At 39.2% G+C, this 22,897-nt stretch overlaps 4 protein-coding genes across 5 annotated transcripts in view; 2 read left to right on the top strand and 2 right to left on the bottom strand.

Moving 5' to 3' along the window:
• Positions 1–290: 290 nt before the first annotated feature.
• Positions 291–8,265, bottom strand: LOC109461824 (methyltransferase-like protein 2). Of its 2 annotated transcripts, XM_019758285.1 has the most exons (10): positions 8,129–8,235; positions 7,186–7,359; positions 6,608–6,699; positions 5,649–6,121; positions 4,967–5,016; positions 4,659–4,719; positions 3,946–4,085; positions 3,211–3,317; positions 1,899–1,964; positions 291–1,003 (listed from the first exon to the last, which is right to left on the bottom strand). In XM_019758285.1, exons 2-10 carry the CDS (start codon positions 7,338–7,340, stop codon positions 861–863), a joined length of 1,287 nt encoding a protein of 428 aa, XP_019613844.1. In that variant the 5' UTR covers positions 7,341–7,359; positions 8,129–8,235; the 3' UTR covers positions 291–860. The 2 variants fall into 2 exon arrangements, with proteins under 2 accessions (XP_019613844.1, XP_019613845.1); XM_019758286.1 differs by lacking the exon at positions 7,186–7,359 and having other exon boundaries at positions 292–1,003; positions 8,129–8,265.
• A 202-nt stretch (positions 8,266–8,467) lies between these two features.
• Positions 8,468–12,100, top strand: LOC109461825 (protein MAK16 homolog). Its single transcript, XM_019758287.1, has 4 exons — positions 8,468–8,732; positions 9,689–9,848; positions 10,403–10,594; positions 11,070–12,100. Exons 1-4 carry the CDS (start codon positions 8,572–8,574, stop codon positions 11,442–11,444), a joined length of 888 nt encoding a protein of 295 aa, XP_019613846.1. The 5' UTR covers positions 8,468–8,571; the 3' UTR covers positions 11,445–12,100.
• A 752-nt stretch (positions 12,101–12,852) lies between these two features.
• On the top strand, positions 12,853–18,621 carry LOC109461828. The gene is made up of 2 exons (XM_019758291.1): positions 12,853–13,286; positions 17,723–18,621. Exons 1-2 carry the CDS (start codon positions 13,020–13,022, stop codon positions 17,759–17,761), a joined length of 306 nt encoding a protein of 101 aa, XP_019613850.1. The 5' UTR covers positions 12,853–13,019; the 3' UTR covers positions 17,762–18,621.
• Positions 18,622–20,573: 1,952 nt separating this feature from the next.
• Positions 20,574–22,897, bottom strand: part of LOC109461796 (nucleolar MIF4G domain-containing protein 1-like) — a 17,966-nt gene continuing 15,642 nt past the window's right edge. The window contains exons 15-16 of the mRNA XM_019758197.1: positions 22,154–22,285; positions 20,574–21,078 (exon numbers count right to left, since the gene is read on the bottom strand). Of these exons, the coding sequence (XP_019613756.1) occupies positions 20,794–21,078; positions 22,154–22,285 (417 nt within the window). The 3' untranslated portion in view covers positions 20,574–20,793. The remainder of the gene's footprint in view (positions 21,079–22,153; positions 22,286–22,897) is intronic.

The raw sequence follows: 22,897 nt of genomic DNA, 5'->3' as shown, positions 1-22,897 counted from the left end.
TCAACCATCTGGCTTTCATTGTATTTGCCAGCAAAGTGCTGGCTAAAGAAAGTCTGCAAATTAGTATGTGAATAAGTTTCAAAGTCAACAGCTTCTGTTGCTGCATAATATATAAGATAGAACTGTTACAGCCCATTTTAGTGAACAAACAAATTATCCTTCTTATACCTAAAAACTTATTTATGAAGTGGACCTTCACAGTGTCAGTTCTTATCATTCAATGAGCAAAGTCTTTATTGATAGACCATTTTATTTATTCAAAACTTCATGTATGTAAACGCAATTCATACATAGTCAATGTCAACAATGAAAATAGTCTTAAAATTTCTGAAGAGTTGAAGTAAGTAACATTACATTACAAAGTGGTGGAATACAATACATCTGCGGGATAACAGTACAAGTACACTGCACTTAAATCACATTGAAAGAAAAGTAAACTGGTTTTGTTATAACATTAAAATATTGCTTTAATAAAATAAGACTGGACAGCAGGTATGACTTTACACATGTTGTTGGGCTGACACCATAAGCCAATCATAACTTTAGAGCAAAAATTTGTCACAACGTTAGAGTAAAAATTTGTCTCCATTGATTGAAGTGTTCATACCTTTTTAAAACAGGATGTCATTCAGATTATGTTTAATATAACACAATAAACATTAAGAACTTGTCTTTTCATGTATGAAGAACATAAAAATTGTAATGGCAAATATGATTTTGACTGATTATGTACCAACAGCATGTACTACCATGTAGCAAATGCTGGTGAATTTCAATATCTCTCATTATAATCATGTCAGACGATTATTCATGACCTAACTCTAGTCTTTAAAAATGTTATTAATGATCTTTTATTCCATCTACTTCAGTGGTTTTCTAAACTTGCTCAATAGCCAGACCCTGTACATCTTGACCTGTCGACCCCGGTTGACCTGCAGTCTTCTGTCCACATAGATCAGTTCTTCCTGTAAACCAGCGGAGCCAAACAGTGTCCTGAGTTCATCTGGAGATGTGGGAAAAGAAGTTATGATCATTAAAAATGAATCTTTGACAACTCACATTGCATAAAAACTGTTCATTTATCTGTTTATGAAGATTTACCACATTTGTGGAAGGATTGACATAACAGGTGAATATTATCTCTTCAATATGTCAACCATGAGACCAGACTGAACCACTCACACAGGGAAGGACCCCGGCTCTTTTTGATAAGTTTGGTGGGATCTTTAACATGCTCAAGGTGTGGCTCTATTTAAACATCCCACTTATCTGCAGCTGTCCCTAACCAAAGCTAGGTACTCATTTTTAACTGAGTCAAGTGAGGAAATAGCTGGTATTTGACTTTCCCAAGAGCCAAACAAACGGGCCTGCCAGGGATTCAAACCCAGAGTTCTGAGTCAACAACCCTAACCAAAAGACCACCTTGCTACCTTTGTCAAAGGCTAAAAATCTACCTGCCCTTCATACATAACTGTAAACTGAGAACTACACTCTATTATTCAGATGAAAATAGACCAGGAGTAACACAGCTCGAAATTAACTTTTCTTCCTATTGTCCAAGCACTGTCCCAAAGATAAATTTCAATTATCCCGAAGTGAGGATGAACTGTCCCAACCTGTTTTTGGAAAGTATTGTAACTTCAACTTGAAGTCAACTTTATTTTGCTTATGTTCACTCCCAGGTCCACTATAAGTAGACATCCAAAAGTTGGGACGTGTGCCTGATAAACAAAAGAAGGGCTGACATTCTGATGTTGAATATTTTTCTATTGTCCCAACAATGTCCAAAAGTGTCTTTTTAGTTGTCCCAGCCTAAAGTTTAGTGGTCAATGGCCATTGGACCACCTTTAATTTTGAGCCCTGCACTAAAATGCTTGCTGAGACACATCATGTGTTACCTTGTGTGAAAAAGTAGACCCGTGTGCCGTCACCCCTGACATAAAAGTTGTCCGAAAGACAGCGTCCTAGGAGGTGGAATAAAAACATCAAATTTCAAATACATCAAGACATCATTTAAAATAGAAATGTACACTAAGGCCACACCAATTTATTTCCTTGGTTAACGGATTCGCCGCTTGCTTTTTTTGCCGAATGAAAATAAAAATAAAAAACGTAATAGTTTAGACCCCACAGGCCGGTAATACCCTGAACAGGGAGACCCCAATGAAATTGCTGCAGTTCATACCAATGTCGCTAGAGGCGCTCCTGCACACGTAGTCACATGACGTAAAGTAGCCAATCGTGGATTGTTTTACTTTCTGACCAATCAGATGCGATGTTCTGGAACCATGTTGGCTCAGTCATTTGTTTTGTTCTCCTGCATGGCGGGAGCCTCATGGCGTACAAAATTTGTGGCGGAAGCTTAAATTGTTTGAGAAAGCTGGAACTTTGGATCAAGGCAGAATCTAGGTACAGTACATGTAAAATTGAATAAATTTTGTCCCCTTTAAAGTTAAAATTGCTTGTGAGAGTTAACATTCGTGTCATGTTTTAGAGTACATATGATGATGGTGGAACTTGGAAGTAACATGCTAAAACTTGTTTTCTGCATTTTGCTCGTGTACGAAAAGATTATCAACCCAATGGTGTGGATAGCAAATAAAACACAATACGGTACATCCTCTCTTGTCTTTTGTTTCTTTCCCAGTATTTTCGTAACTTAATAAGCAGTCTGGATTTCACACTACATGGCTGTATGGCAGGTAGTATCAAATTCTTATTTTTATTTTTTTTTCGCCCGCCCGCTCCATTTTTTTTTTCTACAAAAATCCGTTAACCAAGAAAATAAATTGGTGTGGCCTAATACTAGTTTTTATGCTATCTCACACAAAATAGAAGAATATAAACATAGCTACACTAGTACTGCAGTGACCAAATTCCTGATTATTTGTTTTCAATCATGTCTATACGGCCAAGATTTATAATTTACTTTTTGTAGGACAACATGCAGAGATTTGTTGGTTTGGTAACACTGTTGTCTTTTTGTTGATTCAATTCAATTCATTTTGTGTTAGTTAGTGTTTACTTTTAGTTCAACTTTTCATGATTTTCATCACCATATAGAACTATATTTGAACCATCAGCTGAGATACATTGTATAATTAAAAAAATATATTATTTTACACTATAAACATCTTTAAGTTTTTTTGTACACAAGCAGACTGTATCCAAGTTTTTTTTGGCCAGTGCATTGAAGGGCCTTTAGGTTACCTTTCTTAAACCTGAGTTGTGCCAAGTCGTATCTCCCATAGTCCCTGAACAGAAGCTTTCCTCCTGGCTTCAGGTACTTTGCAAGGTGGTCCACAGTGGATTGCATTCTGTGAAGAGCAGAAATTTCATATGAAATAGTAGATCACAAGATATCCAAACCGGAAGTTCAGCTGCAGTACCATAACAAGCTGCTAGGGGGTCCAAAATTTAATCATTTTGAGATCTCATCAAGAGCTACCCAACTACCAAGTATCAAAACAATCCATTTAAGCCTTCTCAAGTTATCGTGTCTACAGACACACACACACACACACACACACACAAACACATATACGAATGCCTCTGAAAACATAACCTTCTTGGCGAAGGTAACAATGTATACTGGTGGTATTTACAAGGTTACCACATTAAAAATGATGAAAGATTTTTGATCAATGGATTTGCAAAATGATGTAGATTTTTCTGATAACTGATTTGTATCAGTAGACAAGTTAGTCAACAAATCATAAACTTGATGTTCAGAAGACAAACATTTTGATGCAATGTTCTCGAAAGCCTATTCGAAACATCCATTCTTCAACTATGTGTATACTGTGGTGTGTGTCCTTGCAAAACATCACCAGTCTATGATTATAGTATGAATACATGATTTATCAAACATGTTGCTTAGCTAGAGTTACTAAATGATAATAAATAATGTACAGACATCATCTTAGAAGATGATTGAAAACTTACTTGTCTGGATGGATGGCTGACAGTACAAATATCATGATGATGATGTCTAAGCTGGCCTCAGGGAAGGGTAGAGGAGAGGTGGTGTCTGTCAGGTCATGGACAAAGGCATGGCATCTCCTGCTGGTGTAGTCTGGGTGTTGCTGAGAGGGAAGATACAGTATCAACAGGAATAGTCAGATGCAGGGCTCAAGCCAACTCAATTTTTTTTCTATCAGCCCAGGTTCATCATCTGACCTGATGGGAGTATGCTCACCATCTAGGGTGGGTCAGGAGGCATATTTTGGGTTTTCAGGCCTTTAAAAATGCGATTTCCCACGTTTTGAGAGGCAAATCATGGGGTTGAGAGTGGTTGTTGTTGGTCCTTTATGAATGTCTTTATATTCTTACTCAAGATTTTTGTCAATCTTGTCCATCAAGGTTGACGAATTGGTTTATACATTCAAGTAACTCTTTCTTTCACACGCCACAAAGTTCCTGCAATTGACAGAAAAATGGGTGCTGGCTAGAGCCCAGGTTGGATGTATCAGTTGTATACAGCTTACAGAACTTTTCTTAAATAGTAGTGGCAACAGAGCTATTACTACTAGTACATAGTCTCTACCTAATTGTTATATCAGGTCAATATGAAGTATTCAGTAGCCAATTGCTCATCCCAAATTGTGTGACTATTAAAGGACCCATATATAAAGTGACCATACATAAAGTGTGCTCACCTTAACAATATCAATTGCTGTAGCAGAAAAGTCACAGCAATACATGAAGAGGCCAGGATCACTGTATAAATAAAATCCATTGGTTAACAGCATGCAGTAAACATACCTATAGCAAATACTGGCTTTGTTGGTGTAGTATCAAGTACAGTGAGTAACAAATCTTCCCCTTCCTTTTGTTTCAAATTTTCTAACTACTAGGCACGGCAAGGTATTTTGTTGACTTAACAATACAGTATGTATTTGTAATATTCCTTCCTTCATCATCCTAATCCTTCAACATTATATTAAAGCCTACATTTTATACTTACTTGTTTGTCTGAAGAATAGGAAACACTGTATTGCCAACCCCACAGCCAACCTGCAAGGCAGAAATTTAAAAAAAATGTTCAGTATTCAAGTCCTACCATAGGCCATGTAAACTGGATATTTGAAATAAAATAAATAATACATTGAAGGGCAATACAAGTTTCTTCAATATGCCACAAATTTAGAACAAGCAATATACATGTTCACTTGTTATCAATCTTTATACACTGTTTCTTTTCTGCTATCTGCTATTAGTCATTACGCCACAGCAAGTAAATTTTATGGGTGACATCCTCCGCAGACTCCAAATCTAATGCGAGCGGGCAAAAAAAAAAAACAAGGTTCCTACATTTTAGAATTTTGACTCAACCATTGTACAAATGGTTTTGATTCGGTGGGAACATCACATAATATACACAGCCAACATCACATATCACTGCATCAAAGTAAGAAGCAAAACATTAAATCAGAGTCTTTTCTCGTCTCCTCTCTTCATAGTTATCTGCCATCCACCTTCTGGCATGGCAACAGACATCTTTGCCCATTTTTGGCATATTGACAACTGTCAGAAGGCAACAAAATTTCTTTTTTTTTCCAAAATCAGGCAGAAATTAATGCGCGCGCTGATGTCATCCATAAAAATTCCTTGCTGTGGCCTTAGCATAACAATCAAAAGGTCCTGACTTCAAACATCCTAGTGCTGGCATGTTGTCCAGGGAAGTCCTCAGCCTTGTCTTCCTCACCACTACCCCTCACAGCCAGCTGGTCCAGGGTTTGGCAAATGTCACCAAGAACAGCATGGTTTTGACTCCCAAAGTCTTCTACAGGCTTGTGTGTTGAGTCGGGGGACATGTTTGTTAGCTCTGTTGTAAGATTAGTCCTCTCTGTATCCCCTTCAGCCACTGTGGAAGCACAAGTATCTTCTTCCACGCTTGCTCTCTCCTTGTCCTTGTCAGAGAGTGCGGCTGCAGTGCCTGTCACCTTCTCTCCGTCTGAATTACAGACTTCTCCCTTTACCTCTCTTTCCTTCCCCTCATCTCTATTCATGTCCAACTCGGGGAACTCGGTGAAGAGCCAGTGTCTGTCTTTGAAGAATCTGTTCTGGTGTATGGAGTAGAATCCGTTCCAGAATTCATCTGCCTTTGCTTCGTATGCTTCTGTAGGACAAAAGCAGGAAGATTTTTACCTCCGGGGGAGGAGACATCCTTCCACGGAAGGGTTTTGTGAGAGATTTAGATTTTCATGTTCGCAGCTGTTCCTCGAGTTTGGGTGGGCGGGTTCTTTTGAGACTCGGTGTATGTTTTGCTATTGGGCTGCAGATGATGCACATTCTTTTGTTTTTATTGTATATGTGTTTTCGGGCGTGAAAATGGTGCCTTTTGGTGGCCCCAAAACACCCCTTTGAGCGTGAAAGTGGTCGCGACCGTTGACCTTTGGCGTGTTTAAGCTATTCTCGGTCTGGTCTCGATAAATTCTTTGTTAAAACCCTATATAAAAATGTACAATAAAAAGCCCGGAGGTATAAAATCTCAGATTTTACTTGTTACCATCTTTCCTTTCACAGCTGCAAATATGATATAGATACATACACAACACTAGCATAGTAAAGATATGTTAGCTGCTTTTGTCAGAATTGTACAAACCTTGCAGATCAGGAGGAACTGGGTCCTGGGCGTTTTCCCTGACTTTCTGCTTTGCCTGAGCATCCTGAGCTTCATCCCATTCCACATTGTCCCTGATAGAAGTACATGAACAACATTAACGATTAATAACACCATACATTTCACACCTATGCTGCATTCGTAGTCTGTGTCCTATATTAACTATAGGAAGATTATGCTTAACAAATCTATGGATAACAAATACTAGTACATGTAGTATACCTTTGAAGTCTTTCTGTGAGATTTAATTGTATGTACTTCATGGGGACAGCCCTTTCAAACTAATCAAAGTTCTGGGACACCAAGGTTTGGCACATTTCAAAATCTCATTGCATAATTTGTGTCTTCTCCCAGGTGGGTATGAGATAAATATACAACATGATGTATTCTGCATCATGTCAAATTCTGCCCTTAAGCCTTTCCGTGGGTCAGATCCAGCTTTCGACTGCAGCAGGTATTATAGTACCTCAATTGGGCTGATTCAGAATATAACATGTTATATTCTAATCTACATTCAAAATTACATTGACATGATGGGTCGACACATATCCCTAACTTACCAGCTGTTATGTTCAAATACTCTGCTTGGGTCTGTGAGGTAGCGATCGCCAAACGGAGGTCGCTTGCGAGTCCGTGTGTGACAGCAGCGTACATGTACACGCACACACACCAACCGCCTGACTAACAGGGGAAGGACAGCCAAACAACCCCTCATCCTAGCTTCTCTAGCACGTCTGCAATGTGACAGGAAACGAAGAAAATATTCCTGAATATTTTGTAATCAGAAAGAAATTGTCATCATATCCGTTTGTAAATTCAAGGTTAAAATTATAAACAAAAGTTCCTAATTAAAGCTCCTTGGTATTGTATACCAGTAGTCTAGCAGTAGATATTTGAACGTTGAAGCAGAATTTGAACTTTCTTCGTCCCCTTTTCATTGAGACTGCAGCTAGCAACAACGTATGGCTTGTAAGCACGATTCAAGAGTCGCCACGGGCACGGCTAGGTCAATAGAAATATACACCTTGGGAGCTCAGTAAATGTATTCAAGACCAAGTTGGCTATAGAGTGGAAGGATCACCCTGATAGGTACGGATACGTCTTCTCCTACCGAATGCCCAAACTGTCTACACCACGAAGACGGCCTCATTACCCAGTAAGGGTACCTAAATTATGGCCTGGATTCAGGTGAATATTCAGGTGAGATGTTGAATCAACTGTACTCCACAGTACTCTAGCCTGAGTGCCAGCCTTTTAGCTTAGTCTGCTCTAAATTATCTATGCTCTGATCTACTGAAACATCCTAACGTAAGTAACTAAGCTAAGGAAACCTAGTCTGGGTGCCTGTCACCCAGACACAAAGTATCTCATGATCCGTGAGTGCTAGAAACCGGCCAGATGAGAGTGCCTAAATTCACACGCATTTTCTCCCCAGTCGGCGCTCAGATCACATCGTTTCTGAACCCACTGCTATCTCTTGACTATGAAGACTGGTTCCCCTACCATGCGTTATGCTGGAACACCTGTGTGGGGTCGTGCAGACGCCTGTTTCCCCATGCTGGCCGTCTCTCTTCTTCATTTTCACCTGGGGAAGCCATGCTGATGATGATGATTGCTAAAGGCCTCCCGCGGAGACCAGAGTATTCCAAACCAAAATAGGGGTCAATTTTTCGATGGGGTCATGTACATGTTCAACAAAAACAAATAAAAATGCAAATACATTAAAGCTAAATATTTATACATATCGTCACTGTTTAGTAGCTACAAAAATGTATGTTTGCATAAATTATTAAAGCTAATAATTTTCACAAGAACTTGATTCTCCCTTAAAGCATAGTGGTATAGTCGATTTTTAATCCAAGATGGTGGCCCTGTGTTGGAACATGTGCTGAAGCTACAGCAAATTCCATCGTCTTTTTCTCAGATTTTCCCGTGAAAATTCCAAGATGCAACACGACGACGTGATCTGGAGTGTCATCAACAAGGGCTTCTGCTCGTTCAAGGTGAAGACGAAGAGTCAGAAGTTCTGCAGGAATGAGTACAGTTTGACAGGGTTGTGCAACCGCGGGTCGTGTCCGCTGGCCAACAGTCAGTATGCAACAGTGAGGTGAGATCTTCTTTCCTTTTAAAGGCATCCAGTGCAGTTTTTAGGGCTTGGAAACCTGATTTTTCAAAGCCAATATTCTAGCCATTTGTCTACATAATGAGTTGAAAACACACTTTCCCAATTTGTATACTGACCCTCATGGAGCAAAAATCCCCAAATTTCTGATGGAAAAATGGTTACTGGAAGGGTCCTTGGCTGATTTTGAGGTACCACCCAGAAAATAAAGGACTCATCTTGGGGCTTGTTTCTGCAGTTTTAAAAGCCCAAAGTATGAAATGGTACAGACATACTGAGTCAAATGTGTAAATGTGAATCAGTATGTGTCAATATCACAAAGATTGCATTATGAAATATTTCAAATTTTGCTGCCCTGAAATCACATTGGATGCCTGATATCTGTTTGTTATGTTTCCTCTAGAAATATTGGACTTTCATAATTGTAACCATCTCTTCCCACATTCTTAAAGGGACATTATGTAACATTTCTATCATGATTTTTTGCACCAAAAATTGAAAAAATATTGCAAAAATGAAAAAAATGTGTTTCCATCTTTAATAATTTTAACATCCCCGTAAGGCATCATAGTTCTATGGCACCTCTACTTCCTTAAGGGCACATATGACCATAAAATTTTGTATCGTCCATATTGGGGGCCCGCAAGCCCTTTTCCGTAGAGCGTAATCTGCCATTTTAATCCTACGTAGAGTGTAGACGGACCGCTCTAATATTTTTGCGTAGAGCGTATTCGGCGTTTTAATTCTACGTAATGTGTTGTAGCCACTTTTTATCGTAAAGCGTAATCGAGAGGTTTCCGAATTCAGCGTAGAGCGTTGTCGGGACCCCCCCTTGCAGGCCCTCCATAATGCATTTCTAGTAACGTTACATATCACACTATTCATTTTACCACCAAGCTTCATATTATTGTGGTTGAATGTGTTTATAATTGATATTTCAGGGAGGAGAAAGGTGTGTGTTTCCTGTACATGAAGACTATAGAGCGAGCGGCGTTCCCAGGCAGACTGTGGGAGAAGGTCAAACTGTCCAGGAACTATGAGAAGGCTCTACAACAGATCAGCGACAACCTCATCTACTGGCCCTACTTCATCAGGCAAAAAGTCAGAGCACCTTTATTTGGGACCTTTGATTTTAACCTTAAAAAAGCCAGCATGTTGGCAGCACTTCGGCAGAACGTACTGCGCCTGCGCAAAGGAATTTTGATTGTTGCAGACGAAATCTTGTCCAAAATGGACACAACATTTGAAAAGTACTGTACAGACGGGATGCTAGATACACACCTAAACCAAATATAATTTAATGTTCTCTGAATTATTATGGTTAGTATCTTTCTTTCATTCATTCAGCAGTAGGGCTGACATCAATTATAATTAAGATTTTATTCAACCTCATTTTGTAACCACGATGACTTCCAAAAAATTTGTCTTCACTTTATTTGCATATCAATCAAGCGGTTGTGCTTATAAACCTGTTTTCCCCTCTGGTCTCTCAGTCACTGACGAAAGCTAGTGGATACTAGCTGAAACGTCTGACGTTTTCAAAATCATATCCAGTTGCTTGAGTAACTGCTTTTTGGCGTATCGTATTACCTGGATGTCTAACCTTCATCGACGCACGATGACTTGTAGTTAATTTGTAATTTTTTTTTCTCCAGTGTAAGCAGAGGTTCACAAAGATCACCCAGTACCTGATCAGGATGAGGAAGTTGACTCTGAAGCGACAGAAAAAGCTGGTTCCTCTCAGTCGGAAGGTGGAGAAGAGAGAACGGAGGAAGGAACAGAAGGCTCTCGTCGCTGCACAGGTGGAGAACGCCATCGAAAAAGAGCTGTTGGAAAGACTTAAACAGGTAACATGTCTAGCTTCTTTCATTAGTCAATTTGAATGATATAAATTATAATACATGTTGAATGTTATTGGCACAGCAAAAGTACAGGACAGCTATATGATATCTTTTGTAACTCAAGATACACAAATGTATCAGCAATAATCTTATTATAATTACAAACCTAAATACATGTACAACAATTCTAAAATAACATGTAGCTGTATTATTTTTCATAACGTAACTCATTTAGAAAAATGTTTCAGGAAAGCTGGTCTTGTTTTGAATGGTTTTATAGTGAATATGATTTCTATATACTTAGTTACATTAGTTATTATTGTACCTCTCTAGATTATATTGAAACTGCCCTTTTTTCTTGATAGAATTAACAGTGATACCTTTTGCAAGCTGGCTTACTATATATAGATTTCCACTCATAACACCTTAAATTGAAAAACAAATACCAAGTCCTGACAACTTGAACCTTCTGTACCTACAGGGCACCTACGGTGACATCTACAACATCTCACAGACTGCCTTTGACAAGGCCCTGGAGGAAGAAGAGGTGTCTTCAGAAAGTGAAGCTGAGGAAGAAAAAGAAGGAGAAGAAGAAGTTGAAGAAGAGATGGAGGAAGAGAGTGAGGCAGAGGTGGAGTATGTGGAAGACTTTGAGGAGAGTGACATCTCAGACATTGAAGATGGAGATGACAAGTTTGCAGAAGACTCCACGGATGAGGACGATAAGAATGAAGCAGAAGAGAAGGGCAGAGGGAAGTGGAGACCAGGACTGAGGAGGAAACGAGGGAAGGTGGAGATTGAGTATGAAGAGGAGAGAGAACCTGCAAAAAGACAGGCTGTTAGACTGCAACAGTAGCAGGAAATATAGCTGGGAAACATTTCTGACAAAATTGGACTTAGCAACAAAATCTCTGTACAAATACTTTTTATTGTGAACAAGATGATGCCATCATCATGTGCAAAGAAACAAATTACTAATTAAGACAAAGAACACAGTAGCCCTAGTTATGTTTACCGAAGGAAAACATAATTGTATTCTTATGTCTTCACATGTTTTCTGAACAACCTTGTATCACTATGATGTACAATTTCAAGTGACCTGGTTTCATTTAGAAGTGAAGTACATGTGTCAATTTTGTTTCCTGTGTATTACTTTGAATACAGAAGTTATCGTTCACTGCATTAATAAAATGTACATGCATAAGTTGGAATACTTGATTTTCAGACTTTCATTGTCCTACAATGTGAAACTTCAATTATCATAGATTTGCTTGCTGTATATTTACATACTTGCAGTAAATTAAAAGTACAGATGTTATCATTTATGGCATTACCAAAATTTACTACTAAAAATTCTAATGTTCTACAATTTCATCTCCCAATGTACATTGTGTAGGCAATGATCACAAATTAGTACATGTACATGCCTTGTGATATCCACCTACATACTTGTCTGTGTGTGGTTGATTTGCATACATATTCAGCAGCAATAAACTCTTACCATGGATGTCTACATTGTCACTTTAGCCATGTTTATGTAAATACTGTTGTGCATTGAAATTTTCAACATGGTGCAAAAAAAGATATTGGGAAATGATAATTACATGATGAAGTGTATTTCTCAATCTTGTGAACTTCCCAGTGATGGTATTCTATGATCCAATACCCTTGTCCTTACACAAGTAATTAATCAAATTACCATCATTAAGGATCGATCACTTAGTTATCACTTAGATTATCTTGAAGTAGGGATTATGTTTCAATTTCAGTGAAATTATTACCACATTTTACCTTACGAAATTATTGAGTTTTTCTGATCTGCTGAGCTTAAGTCTTGAAGCTGTGAAAACCATAAATAATTATTCAAGAAAAGACGAGCTATTTTCTGATGAATAGCAGTGGGGTTTAGTGCTATTTGTCATAAATAAATATGTGAAAAAAAACAATTTTCTTAGAAGAAAAAGTACTCTCCAATCAGAGGTTTGGGTTTTAGCTTATTTTTTGGGCGTTTTTAGGCATTTTACCTTGGTTTCTTTTTTGCACTGGATTTTTTTTACGCCGACCCCAAAAAATCCAGTGCAAAAAAAAGAGACCCCCTTAAAAAAACTAAAAATGAGCCAAAACCCAAACCTCTGCTTGGAGAGTAAAGCGGATGCTAGTATTCCAAGTTTGTTGTCAGCCCCACACCTCTTCCCACCTGCAATGGTGTCAAATCTCGCAGAATCTCGCGAGATCACACCTGTTGTGATCGATGATTTATCCCTATGTAATTTCACCCAACCATTTCCAGTGCTCAGTCAGTCACAGACGGCGGTGTGTGGTAGCGTAGTCATTCCTCACACATATTCCCACAACAACGGGGGACAATTCTACTTCCTTTTGGAACTAACTAGACATTAGCTGCTCGCGTACTTGCCGTTTTCAATTAGAAATGGATTCAGAAGCTGTAGAAACAGGTGTCAGTGTGGAGGACGCACCAGCCGGGGTGCCGGAAGTGAACGGAGACCTGGGCAGGGGTGAGCCCGATGGCCTGAGCGAGCCCGACCGGGCGGGCGAGTCCAGCGTTCCCGACGGAGTGATGACCGGCAGTTCGCCGCCCAGATCACCGGCGATAGAAGACGTCCCCGACCCGAAAGAAGCACGGGAGATGATCCTGACGGAGCTGAAGACAGGACAGCCGAGAGCGAGTTTGAAAAAGGTAAGCTGCGTGGCAGACAGGGTGGATTATATTCATCCATCTGGTACAGGTGGTTCCGAGCACTATTCTGTGGCTGTACTACAGACCTCAAGAACCGTGGTACAGGCCATACTTCGCGTTGTCTGATAGGGAAGTACTTTTACACAGAACACTGGGGCCATTGTTACTATCTGGGCCGTCCTTTCATGACGGTACAAGGCTAGAGACAGGTCTGGTTGGTTGCCGTGCCTTAAGGCCAGCACAGGTGAGTTTTCACGGTACAATAGATGTTTTGGTATGCCGGAACCCTCCAGACTAATTACGACCGGCTTGTTACTGTGTGGTCTCGTCACTGTAGCTGCTTAAGGCACAAGAAAGTATTACAAAGGCAAGATTTTAACGTTGCACTAAAAGTTGAAGATGCGTCTTCCAGCATTGTATCGTGTGTACACCCATCCACCTCGCTTAAACTATACAAAACTTCCCAACAGGCATAAAGATAAAGTATAAAACGTTATTGAAAAGCAAAACAGGGATTTTGTCCGAGTTTTCCCACATGCTACACGAAGCGAGATTATGAGGTGAATAACCAGGCTTGAGTGGGCTTAGTGGGTGTGTTCGTTTGCGCTGTGCAAGCACAGGTTACCGTTGGTTTGAATGGGGATTGGGTTACGGGTCAGGATGGACTAAAGTACCTGTTTTGGCCAAGCTGTTTTGACATGAGAGCTTGGTTGTTGGACGAGTTTCCGATGTACGATTGACTACACATGAGCCCAACTTTCCGGTACATAGGCACGGGCTCTGTCTACAAATGAATGGGCAATATGGAACAGTCAACAGAATTCTTTACGCTATGTTTCAATTCAGATATATATATGTACTCCCAACATACACCTTACAGTCCTCAACTTTTGTACTACTATTGAATTTCATCGAATAACTGTCTTCAATGGTATGAAATGCAGTTCAGGTTATGCATGAATGAATCAAGTGGAACACAATTCTGGCGAAAGAAAATGTAGACGGGTCCATTTGAAGGCAGATAACCAAAAAAGTCTGTCTTTGAATGAAGAGTCACATAACTGAGGTGCCACCAATATTTTTGACACTACGTGCTTGTTTTTTGGCTTCAGATCACTTACAAAATTTGAATAGATTTGGATCAATTATGATCTACGGTTTCTAAGGATCTGAAAGGAAAATATCCATGCATAAACTCACTATACGATTTTGTAGTCATTCAGTAGCCTCTACCAGGCTTCGGGAGGCGGCTGGAAAGAGTAGAAATTGGCCAAATAGAGAGATAACATGCCGAGGGAGTTGGTCCGCTCTAGAGTATACAGTTTGCCGCTCCCGAACTGTACTCTAGAGCGGACCAACTCCCCTGGCATGTTATCTCTCTATATTTGGCCAATTTCTACTCTTTCCAGCCGCCTCCCGAAGCCTGGTAGAGGCTAGTCATTCAGAGAAGAACGACATATACATGTGTAGCCTGACTAGGCCTTGGTGCGTACTCTGATCTTCCCTAGCTAAAGTTTCCCTCAAAGCAGCCAGTAATCGACCTGTCCATGTGACAGACTTATTTACTGAGCCAGTATTGACTGACCTCAGGTCAACAGCATTGGATACACATTCAAGTGTCCCTGTTGACTGAATACCAATAGACCACGTGTTAGTAAACACAACATGCATAAGTAACAGAAAAACAAACAAACACACACATACATATGTAGTATCACGTAGTTTATTAAACTGCTTTCAGTATCCATTCCTTTTCTTTTCTTTTTTGTTAAAATCCAACGACATGCCATATTTCAAAGACAAACAATGAGAACGCCAAGATAAGAAAATCGCCTAGATACTTCACTGAATTCTTATTCTTCTTCTGTCGGCCGCTAGACGGATTATGATAGTTTCAACGTCTTCAAACAATAGGACATAATACTAACACAACGTATAATAGGTATCATCGGTTATAACAGTGAGGTTACACTAGTAAATTTACAGATATTCTGACACAACTTACACGTTAGGCAACACAGACATGTTATTGAGTACTTGTAACAGATGAAACGGTAGCACTTCCAATTTAACGGGGAGTTAGTCACGTAAACTAAAACGTGACATTAGCGCTAAGCGTGCAAGCATGACAGAAATGGCGTTCACCTAAGGCCTCAGTAAGTAATTTTTATGGATTACATCTCCGCCTGATTTTGGAAAAAAATTGTTGCCTTCTGACAGTGGTCACCATGCCGAAAATGGGCAAAGATGCCTGTGGAAGGTGGATGGCAGTTAACTATGAAGAGAGGAAACAAGAAAATGCTCTGATTTAATGTTTTGTTTCTTACTTTGATACAGTGATATGCGATGCTGGCCGTGTATATGTGATGTTCCCACTGAATAAAAACCATTTGTACAATGATTTTAAGTCAAAATTAAAAAAAAAGTGTAGGAACCTTGTATTTTTCGGCCCGCCTTGTTTTTTTTTCGCCCTGTCGCATTAGATTTGGAGTCTGCGGAGGATGTCATCCATAAAATTTACTTGCTGTGGCCTAAGCGTGGCGCTGAGTCATTGGATGAACGATCACGTTTAAAGGTTTTCACGTTGCCAAGCATCAAGAACACTCAGACAAGAGAAACACGCTGAAGCAATGAATTATTAATTCATTAGCGAATGTGGACTTCAAGATGAAGCATAAAATCAAAGTACTAATGATTTTAGACAGGCTGGCTGAAAGGCACTTTGACAGGAGGTTTGAAATCGCTCTGTATACAGCGACAGACGTATTTTGAGGATGACAAATTGTTTGTTACGGCTGTTAATAGCATTCCTGGCATCATTTAGGGAGAAGCGTTTAATATCGCGATCGGCCACCGAAATAGTCACAGCGAATTTCGTTTAGGTCAAACGCATACATACATACATACATACTATACATACATACATACATAGAACTTGTAGGTATCACTGTAGACGTGAGAGTAGATGTTAGCTAGATATGCAGTACTGAAGAGTTTGCCATGCATTGTACCCGTTACAATTGTTGTGCAATAAAGATTGACTTCTTCTTCATACGCACACCATACATTCATGACAACCTACATTAGAATTCTACGTACTAGTAATACACCAAGGAAAGAAAGCGGCAGTTACTTTTGATATGGTAGTAGGGGATACACCCATTCTTTTTATGGTCATTGATAGATGGTTTAGGAAATAGTGACCTGAATAAGGGCGTGAATATGTTGCCACAATAGAAGAACAAATATTCGTCACACTTCACAAAGTTACACCCATGTTCACATCGCCCTAACAAAGCAACAAGAACAAAACGCATCCCGAGTCCAATACTGTATCTAAAATATGATTCGCTGTTGTTCTTCTTGTTGACAAGGAGCCTATAGTTATCAATATGGTGTTTGATTCGTGTTATCGGGTGTTTGCCGACCACTGGCAAACTTGTTGACGCCCTAGGCTAGCTGACCACTTAACAAATGACAGCGTCAGCTTTTCAAATGACTCCACAATGGTTGCTCTTACATAGTCTCTACCAGACTAACTACGCTGGCTATATATAGGAGACTATTTGCCAGGGGAGTTAGCCGCCTTGGGATTTGACTGGCCTTCTAAGGGAAAAAAAAACCTTACGCGGTCGGACTCCCTTGGCCAAATTTACTTAGCCTCTACCAGGCTTGGGGAGGCGGCTGGAAAGAGTAGAAATCGGCCAAATAGAGAGATAGAGAGGCTAAAATTTACAAGTACTCTCCTTTTTGCGATCCGTATTCCAGTAGAAAGGCCTAGTGGAGGCTAGATCTTACCCCGATATATCTGGCACTTTTCTTTTACCTATTAGGACTTGTAATGAAACATAAGACAAGAAGTTGCATTAATTCCGTGGTTTATATAATATTGTATCATGCATATGATTGCATGTAAATGATGAGCCTTAGCTTGCTTTGACATTTCATGATATTGAGAGTTCGCGATCGGTTAGCATTTCAAGAATTCATTCTTGATGTTAGAGGTTGATGACATTTAGAGTCACCAAGGCCATTAAAATGTCATTGAACTAGTTACAAAAAACCTGCCCTGCCTTCGGCTGACTTTTGAATCTATTCCACTTGATCAGTCCAAATAGAAACGGCAAATATACTCTGTTGTTATGAACATCAATAACGCATTTGATAACACGCCACACCCAACAAATATCGCATACTACCTGCTAAAATTAGAAAATTATATCGCATCTCCACAATGCAAAAACTAGCATATTTTGGTTTAAATAATGTACTAATTTTGTATTTTTAAAGTTGAAACTTTTGGTCCAACACAAAAAATTCTCTCACCTAGAGCTTTCGACCAGTCACTCTGGTCTACCTCAGTAGACTGACAGTGAAGCTTGTCACGTGAAGTGTGACACTAATTTTGTCCTTTTTTTCTTTGCCTTCCCTCGCAGTATCAGAAACCATCGAACACATTTGTGGTGGGACCTTGAACAAGAGACGTGCCAAGCGGGTAGTGAGAGAGCAGCAAACGGACCTTTCCTGGCCTTTTATCACATTTATTCAACCACAAACAGAGACGCCAGACATGTGCAGCGATCAACAACTCAAGCCGGATCTAGGATAGGAATATAGTGTTTGCTGTATCTAACTTTAGAACAAAAGTACACTTTTGCTCAAGTAAGCAATATGATATGGGTGGAGAAGAAAAGGGTATTTTTGAGTACGGGAATAAGTATTTTGTTGGTAGTGTGTACATATTAGAGTACTCCATTCGCTAATATGAATCTTAGTCTCGCTTAAACTGCAGTATTCTATGTAAACTTCACGGTGTATTTTGTTATCCAATAACATCGTTTTACTTTTGCGTCTGTTGTGGCCAACACAGCTGTCTTTGTGCAACGTTCCAGCTATCCTTGCCACCAGAAAGAACTCCATACATTTCCTAGATGAAGAAGAATGTTATATATGTTGGTGTCAACTTCGTTGAAATGCATTCTTAATAGTCTAGTGTATGACTAAGTGCCTCAAATGCAGCACATTATCTTTGTAAACTACTGTGTAAGTAGTGCACATAAAAGACCAGAGGCCACAAGACCAGTGTGAGAATGTGAGAAAACGCCACCATGAGCACGTAAAGCTAACTTGTAACTAAACAGCATAAACATTTCAACATCACACTGTTGACTGACTTGGCGATGTATTATTTATCTTGCCCTTGGTCTCAGAGTCCAAATCGTGTACAATGTACATATGCTCTGCAGTCTTGCAGATACATTTGTGGTATTATTTTCTCAAAAGAGCTACTGCAGTGAAATATTTGTTCTAACTTGATGAACGTTCGTGATAACATGATATATGCCACTGTATAAGGAAGGAGAAGAGGTTTCCACTTATTTTAAGCCTGCTATCTTGTCTTGTAGTTTCCAGGGTCTTTCACCAAACACAAAAATCTATGAAAAGAAGGAAGTGGCATTGACATGTTGGTGACAACAGAAATGCATTCATTTGTAGATTACGTCAATGAAGGTTAACTTACTAACTAGAGAGGCCAACATTTGCTTCGGAGCAAATGTAAAATATTTCACTCCATGTTCCTCCCCAAATAAAAATGGAATTATCGAGATACACAAAAAAACTTGAGTGGAATACCTTTAAATAGCAGTTAAATAGTCACCTGAATATCCAATGCCTGGATATTAGGAAAGTGTGTATTGTACTATGTGTACATACAAGGGTGTACAAAGTGTAACTATTCTTCTAGCAGATACATGTTACAAAATACAGAAACAGTTCTAGTGATAAATTGCAAAATAAAGACAATCACAAATAGATGTAATTTCTCAGATGATGTATTTGATGTTCCCTTGTAACATTGAGGTTTTGTGAAAACTTATCATTTTGTAATCACATCAACACATTCAACAAAAGTGATATTACAGCAATTTTACATTTTAAACCCTAACCCTAGAACTACTAGTACACTATAGTATGCTATACAGGGGAAAATACAAATGTACATGCTTGTACTTAACTTATACTCAATGGACTATGATAAGGGATGTGTATTATTGGGTAATATGTAACTTATTTTGTGGTAAATTAAACATCCTAAATCCCATTGAACCTGTGTTGCCATCTTAATTTTTCATAGGCTGAAATATTTTTTTCACATATATACTTCAACCTTTCCACACACAAAATGTTTGTCCAAAAAGTAGGACAACCATCACAAAAGATGATTACATCAAAATTGCTTTATAGGTCATCCCCACATGGCAATTTTCATTCATTTTCTTCACCCTACAAAAGCTTAACTGCTCTTGTAGTGGTGATTTTGGATTGCCCTGACAGAATTCAATCCAATTTGTACTTCCATTTGCAAATATTGGGCCCGGGGCCAAATACTAATGTGACAATAAATTGTGCCAATTGTCAGACCCCCCCCCCCCCCCAGGACTCATTGCTTCTTAGCCTGATTTCTGACTAAATATGCTGAATGCTGAGTAGAGTGAGTCTGTGTGGTGTAGTGGTAGAGCATCCGACTGTCAAGGTTCAATCCCCAGGGTTGGACCCAGACATGCGCCCAGACATTGTGCCCTTGGGAAAGACACATATTTCCCCCTCAGTTAGAGGGATCCTGGGCCCTACTAGGGTTTTGGGTTGACGTTGGGAAGGGCATCCAGCCTTTAAAAAAATCTTGCTTCAAAAAACAGTTACGGTATGCACTTGATGCAAGCACGTCTAACCCCCAGTTTCGGGAAAAAAGACATTAAACTGGACAGAGAGAGAGAGAGAGAGAGAGAGCATAAAGATGAAAACCAACAAAATTTGAGCATAAAAAATGCAGTAATAGACCAAGGGCGTGTTGAATGCATTAACGACCCAAGCAATCACCAAGCAGATTGATTTTCACCCCAGTTCCATTATCCTGAATTGAAATCTTGATTAGGCACTTAGGACATACACATGGTGAGGTTTGTCATGAGCAACACTGCCTGTTATAACAATCAATGTTCCTTCACAATGTGTCACCTTCAATTATTATGGAAATGGCAAGCAGGCTTTCAAGAAAATTGTCATCATACCAATTTCACAGATATTTCAGCATGCAATCATACATGTAACATCTGTGTCCATAATATCACCAGGGTCCATAATATCGCCACCTTGAGAAACAGTGTGCTTAAAGATATTTTTACTGCAACATACTTTTGGTATGCACTCCTTCACACATCAAATGTACATACCTAGGGTATGTTGCAGTAAAAATATCTTTAAGCACACTATTTCTCAAGGTGGCGATATTATGGACCCTGGTGATATTATGGACATGGATGTTACATACAATCAGAAACAGAAACATACAATGCCTGAATATATATTGGCAGATTTTTGACAGTTGCAAATGTTTGCGTTTTTTATATGCTGAACACAACACAGAATGAAACTTCCAATAATCTGAACTTATTCAATTTTTCTTGATATCCGAAGACAAGAATTTGTTAAACTTTGTACTCTAATTCTAAACAGCTGCCTTGCTTCCTGTACCAAGCAGGGCTCTCTCTGCCATTTGAAGTCTTCTTCTCAACTTCTGAGCTATCTCATCCTCCATCTTGGATCTCTTCTTCATAAGGAAGTGACTCATAAAGAGTCTCAGACCGTCTCGGAACTGCTGGAGTTTTGGGAACTTGGCCACGCGGGTAAAGACAGCCTGGACGGTGTTCTCTTCCTGTTCCAGTAGCAGGGCTAGCAGGATCTGTCGTAAGAACTGCACTGTCGCTTTCTCGAGGGAAGCAAACTCAAATTTCTGTGATATAAGAAAAACAAGAAACATAACTAAGACTAAAAAAAATTTTAAGATAACATTTGCAAATGCATAATGTTTACCTTTGCATATGGTTTGCTCTTCTTACTCAAATACATGTACATTTATATATATGGTCAGACAGGAGTATAAATCCTTCCTAATGATAAAATTGCAACATTATGTAGCCCAACACCAGTTACCATATGGTGACAGACATCAGGAAATCAGGCCATTGGCCAGGTCAGAGGTTAGTGTTTGGAACAAAAGAAGAAGAAAAGTAGTAAAAACAATATGTTTTCCTTCTGTAAACATAAAAAAGTGAATCTTTAACTACTAGTGTCTCTTGAAATGGAAGATAACTTCATATTGTTTGTACCTATTGTCATAAAATGTTTGCTTAAATGTGTGCTCACACAGATAAGATAAATTGTTGAAGGGATGTACATAAGATGATACAGCAGTCTTTCATGTCTAGTTACTTATTGTTTATATTACCCTCAAGTGCTGGTGAAAGAGCACTGGGAGATAAACATGTTATCATGATCTTTGTGAGCTGTTGTTCCGAAATGGATCTGAGAAAAAAGAATAGAACACATCATTTTAGATCAAGTATTAAATTTGTTTGTCCTTGTTGCTGTTGTCAAGGCCCAGGGAAAGAAAAATGTTGTGTTTCCTGTTTCAGTCCTGAAAAAAGTCAGAGTTGGTAGGTAGGGATCATCTATTTCCCCTTTTTTTCAGACTTTGGTGATCTCTAGTCATCCAACCTACAACAATACAGTTTAAGAAAAGAAAACTTGTGGCACATTTTTAATGTCAATGTTGTTGGAAAACTGATTGTTCAACGTTTCATCACTCATGCAGGTGTCAGGTCATGGAGCTAGAAAAGTTCAATCAGCTCAAAAATTTATGTCCTTTTCAGGGGTCGACAAAAAAAGACTAGGGTCAGCAGTTTTTTCTAGGGTAGGTCGGGAAACAGGAAACACAACATTTTTTTCTAGGGTCGGTAGGGAAACACAACATTTTTCTGGTCCCAATGATGCTGAATGTGGAGAAACACACAATAAATATGTCTCACCTTCAGCACTGACAGTGGAATCGCCATGGTAACCAACAGGTGTGTCACCAGCTGGGCCAAGTTAGAGGAATTCTGGGAAGACAGGCTGTCAATCACAGCAAACCTGTCCCACAGACTGAACTGAATGGTCATCTATGGAAAAAAGAAGGTCATATCTCAGCATAGCATGCATAAGTCTGTAGTCTTTGAACTTAAAGGTACCCAAAGCAATATAAGGTCCATGAAACTGCCAAAAACAATTTTCTGGTCATTTTTTTATGTAGTACGTTGAGTTAGCATGATAGCATACTGATACCTGTGAGGTTACTTGTTTCATTTTGTAAGCTAGCTATTTATTGGTGGTACCAGAAAATAAAGAGACTCCTCACAAGCTTGTTTTGGGACTATTTCAAATGCTTCAAGGAAGAAATGATGATGGAAAATGTGCGAAGAATGTGCAAATAATATCAGACAGATGTCTTCATCTAGAATATTTTCTTGTTTTGCCACTCTTGAATTTCATGCAAGCATTGTAAGGATAGTTACAACAAGGTAGGCTCACCATAAACCACCTGTAAAAGTCACAGAAAATGTGCTAAGAAATCGCATTAAGTGTCAATATCATACTTCAAAAGTAATCTGGATGAAGAAATCTGAAACAAATTGTTTTGCCACTTTCAAATTGCATGCAAGGATAGTTACAACAAGGTAGGCTCACCTGGGCTCAAAATTAAAGGTGGTCCGATGGCAACTTACCACTAAATT

This window comes from Branchiostoma belcheri, unplaced genomic scaffold (genome assembly GCF_001625305.1).
Source record: "Branchiostoma belcheri isolate BF01 breed outbred unplaced genomic scaffold, Haploidv18h27 scaffold96, whole genome shotgun sequence".
In the NCBI taxonomy this organism is placed as follows: domain Eukaryota; kingdom Metazoa; phylum Chordata; class Leptocardii; order Amphioxiformes; family Branchiostomatidae; genus Branchiostoma; species Branchiostoma belcheri.
Note: the sequence above shows the minus strand (reverse complement) of the source record. Positions and strands in the feature narration are given on the sequence as shown.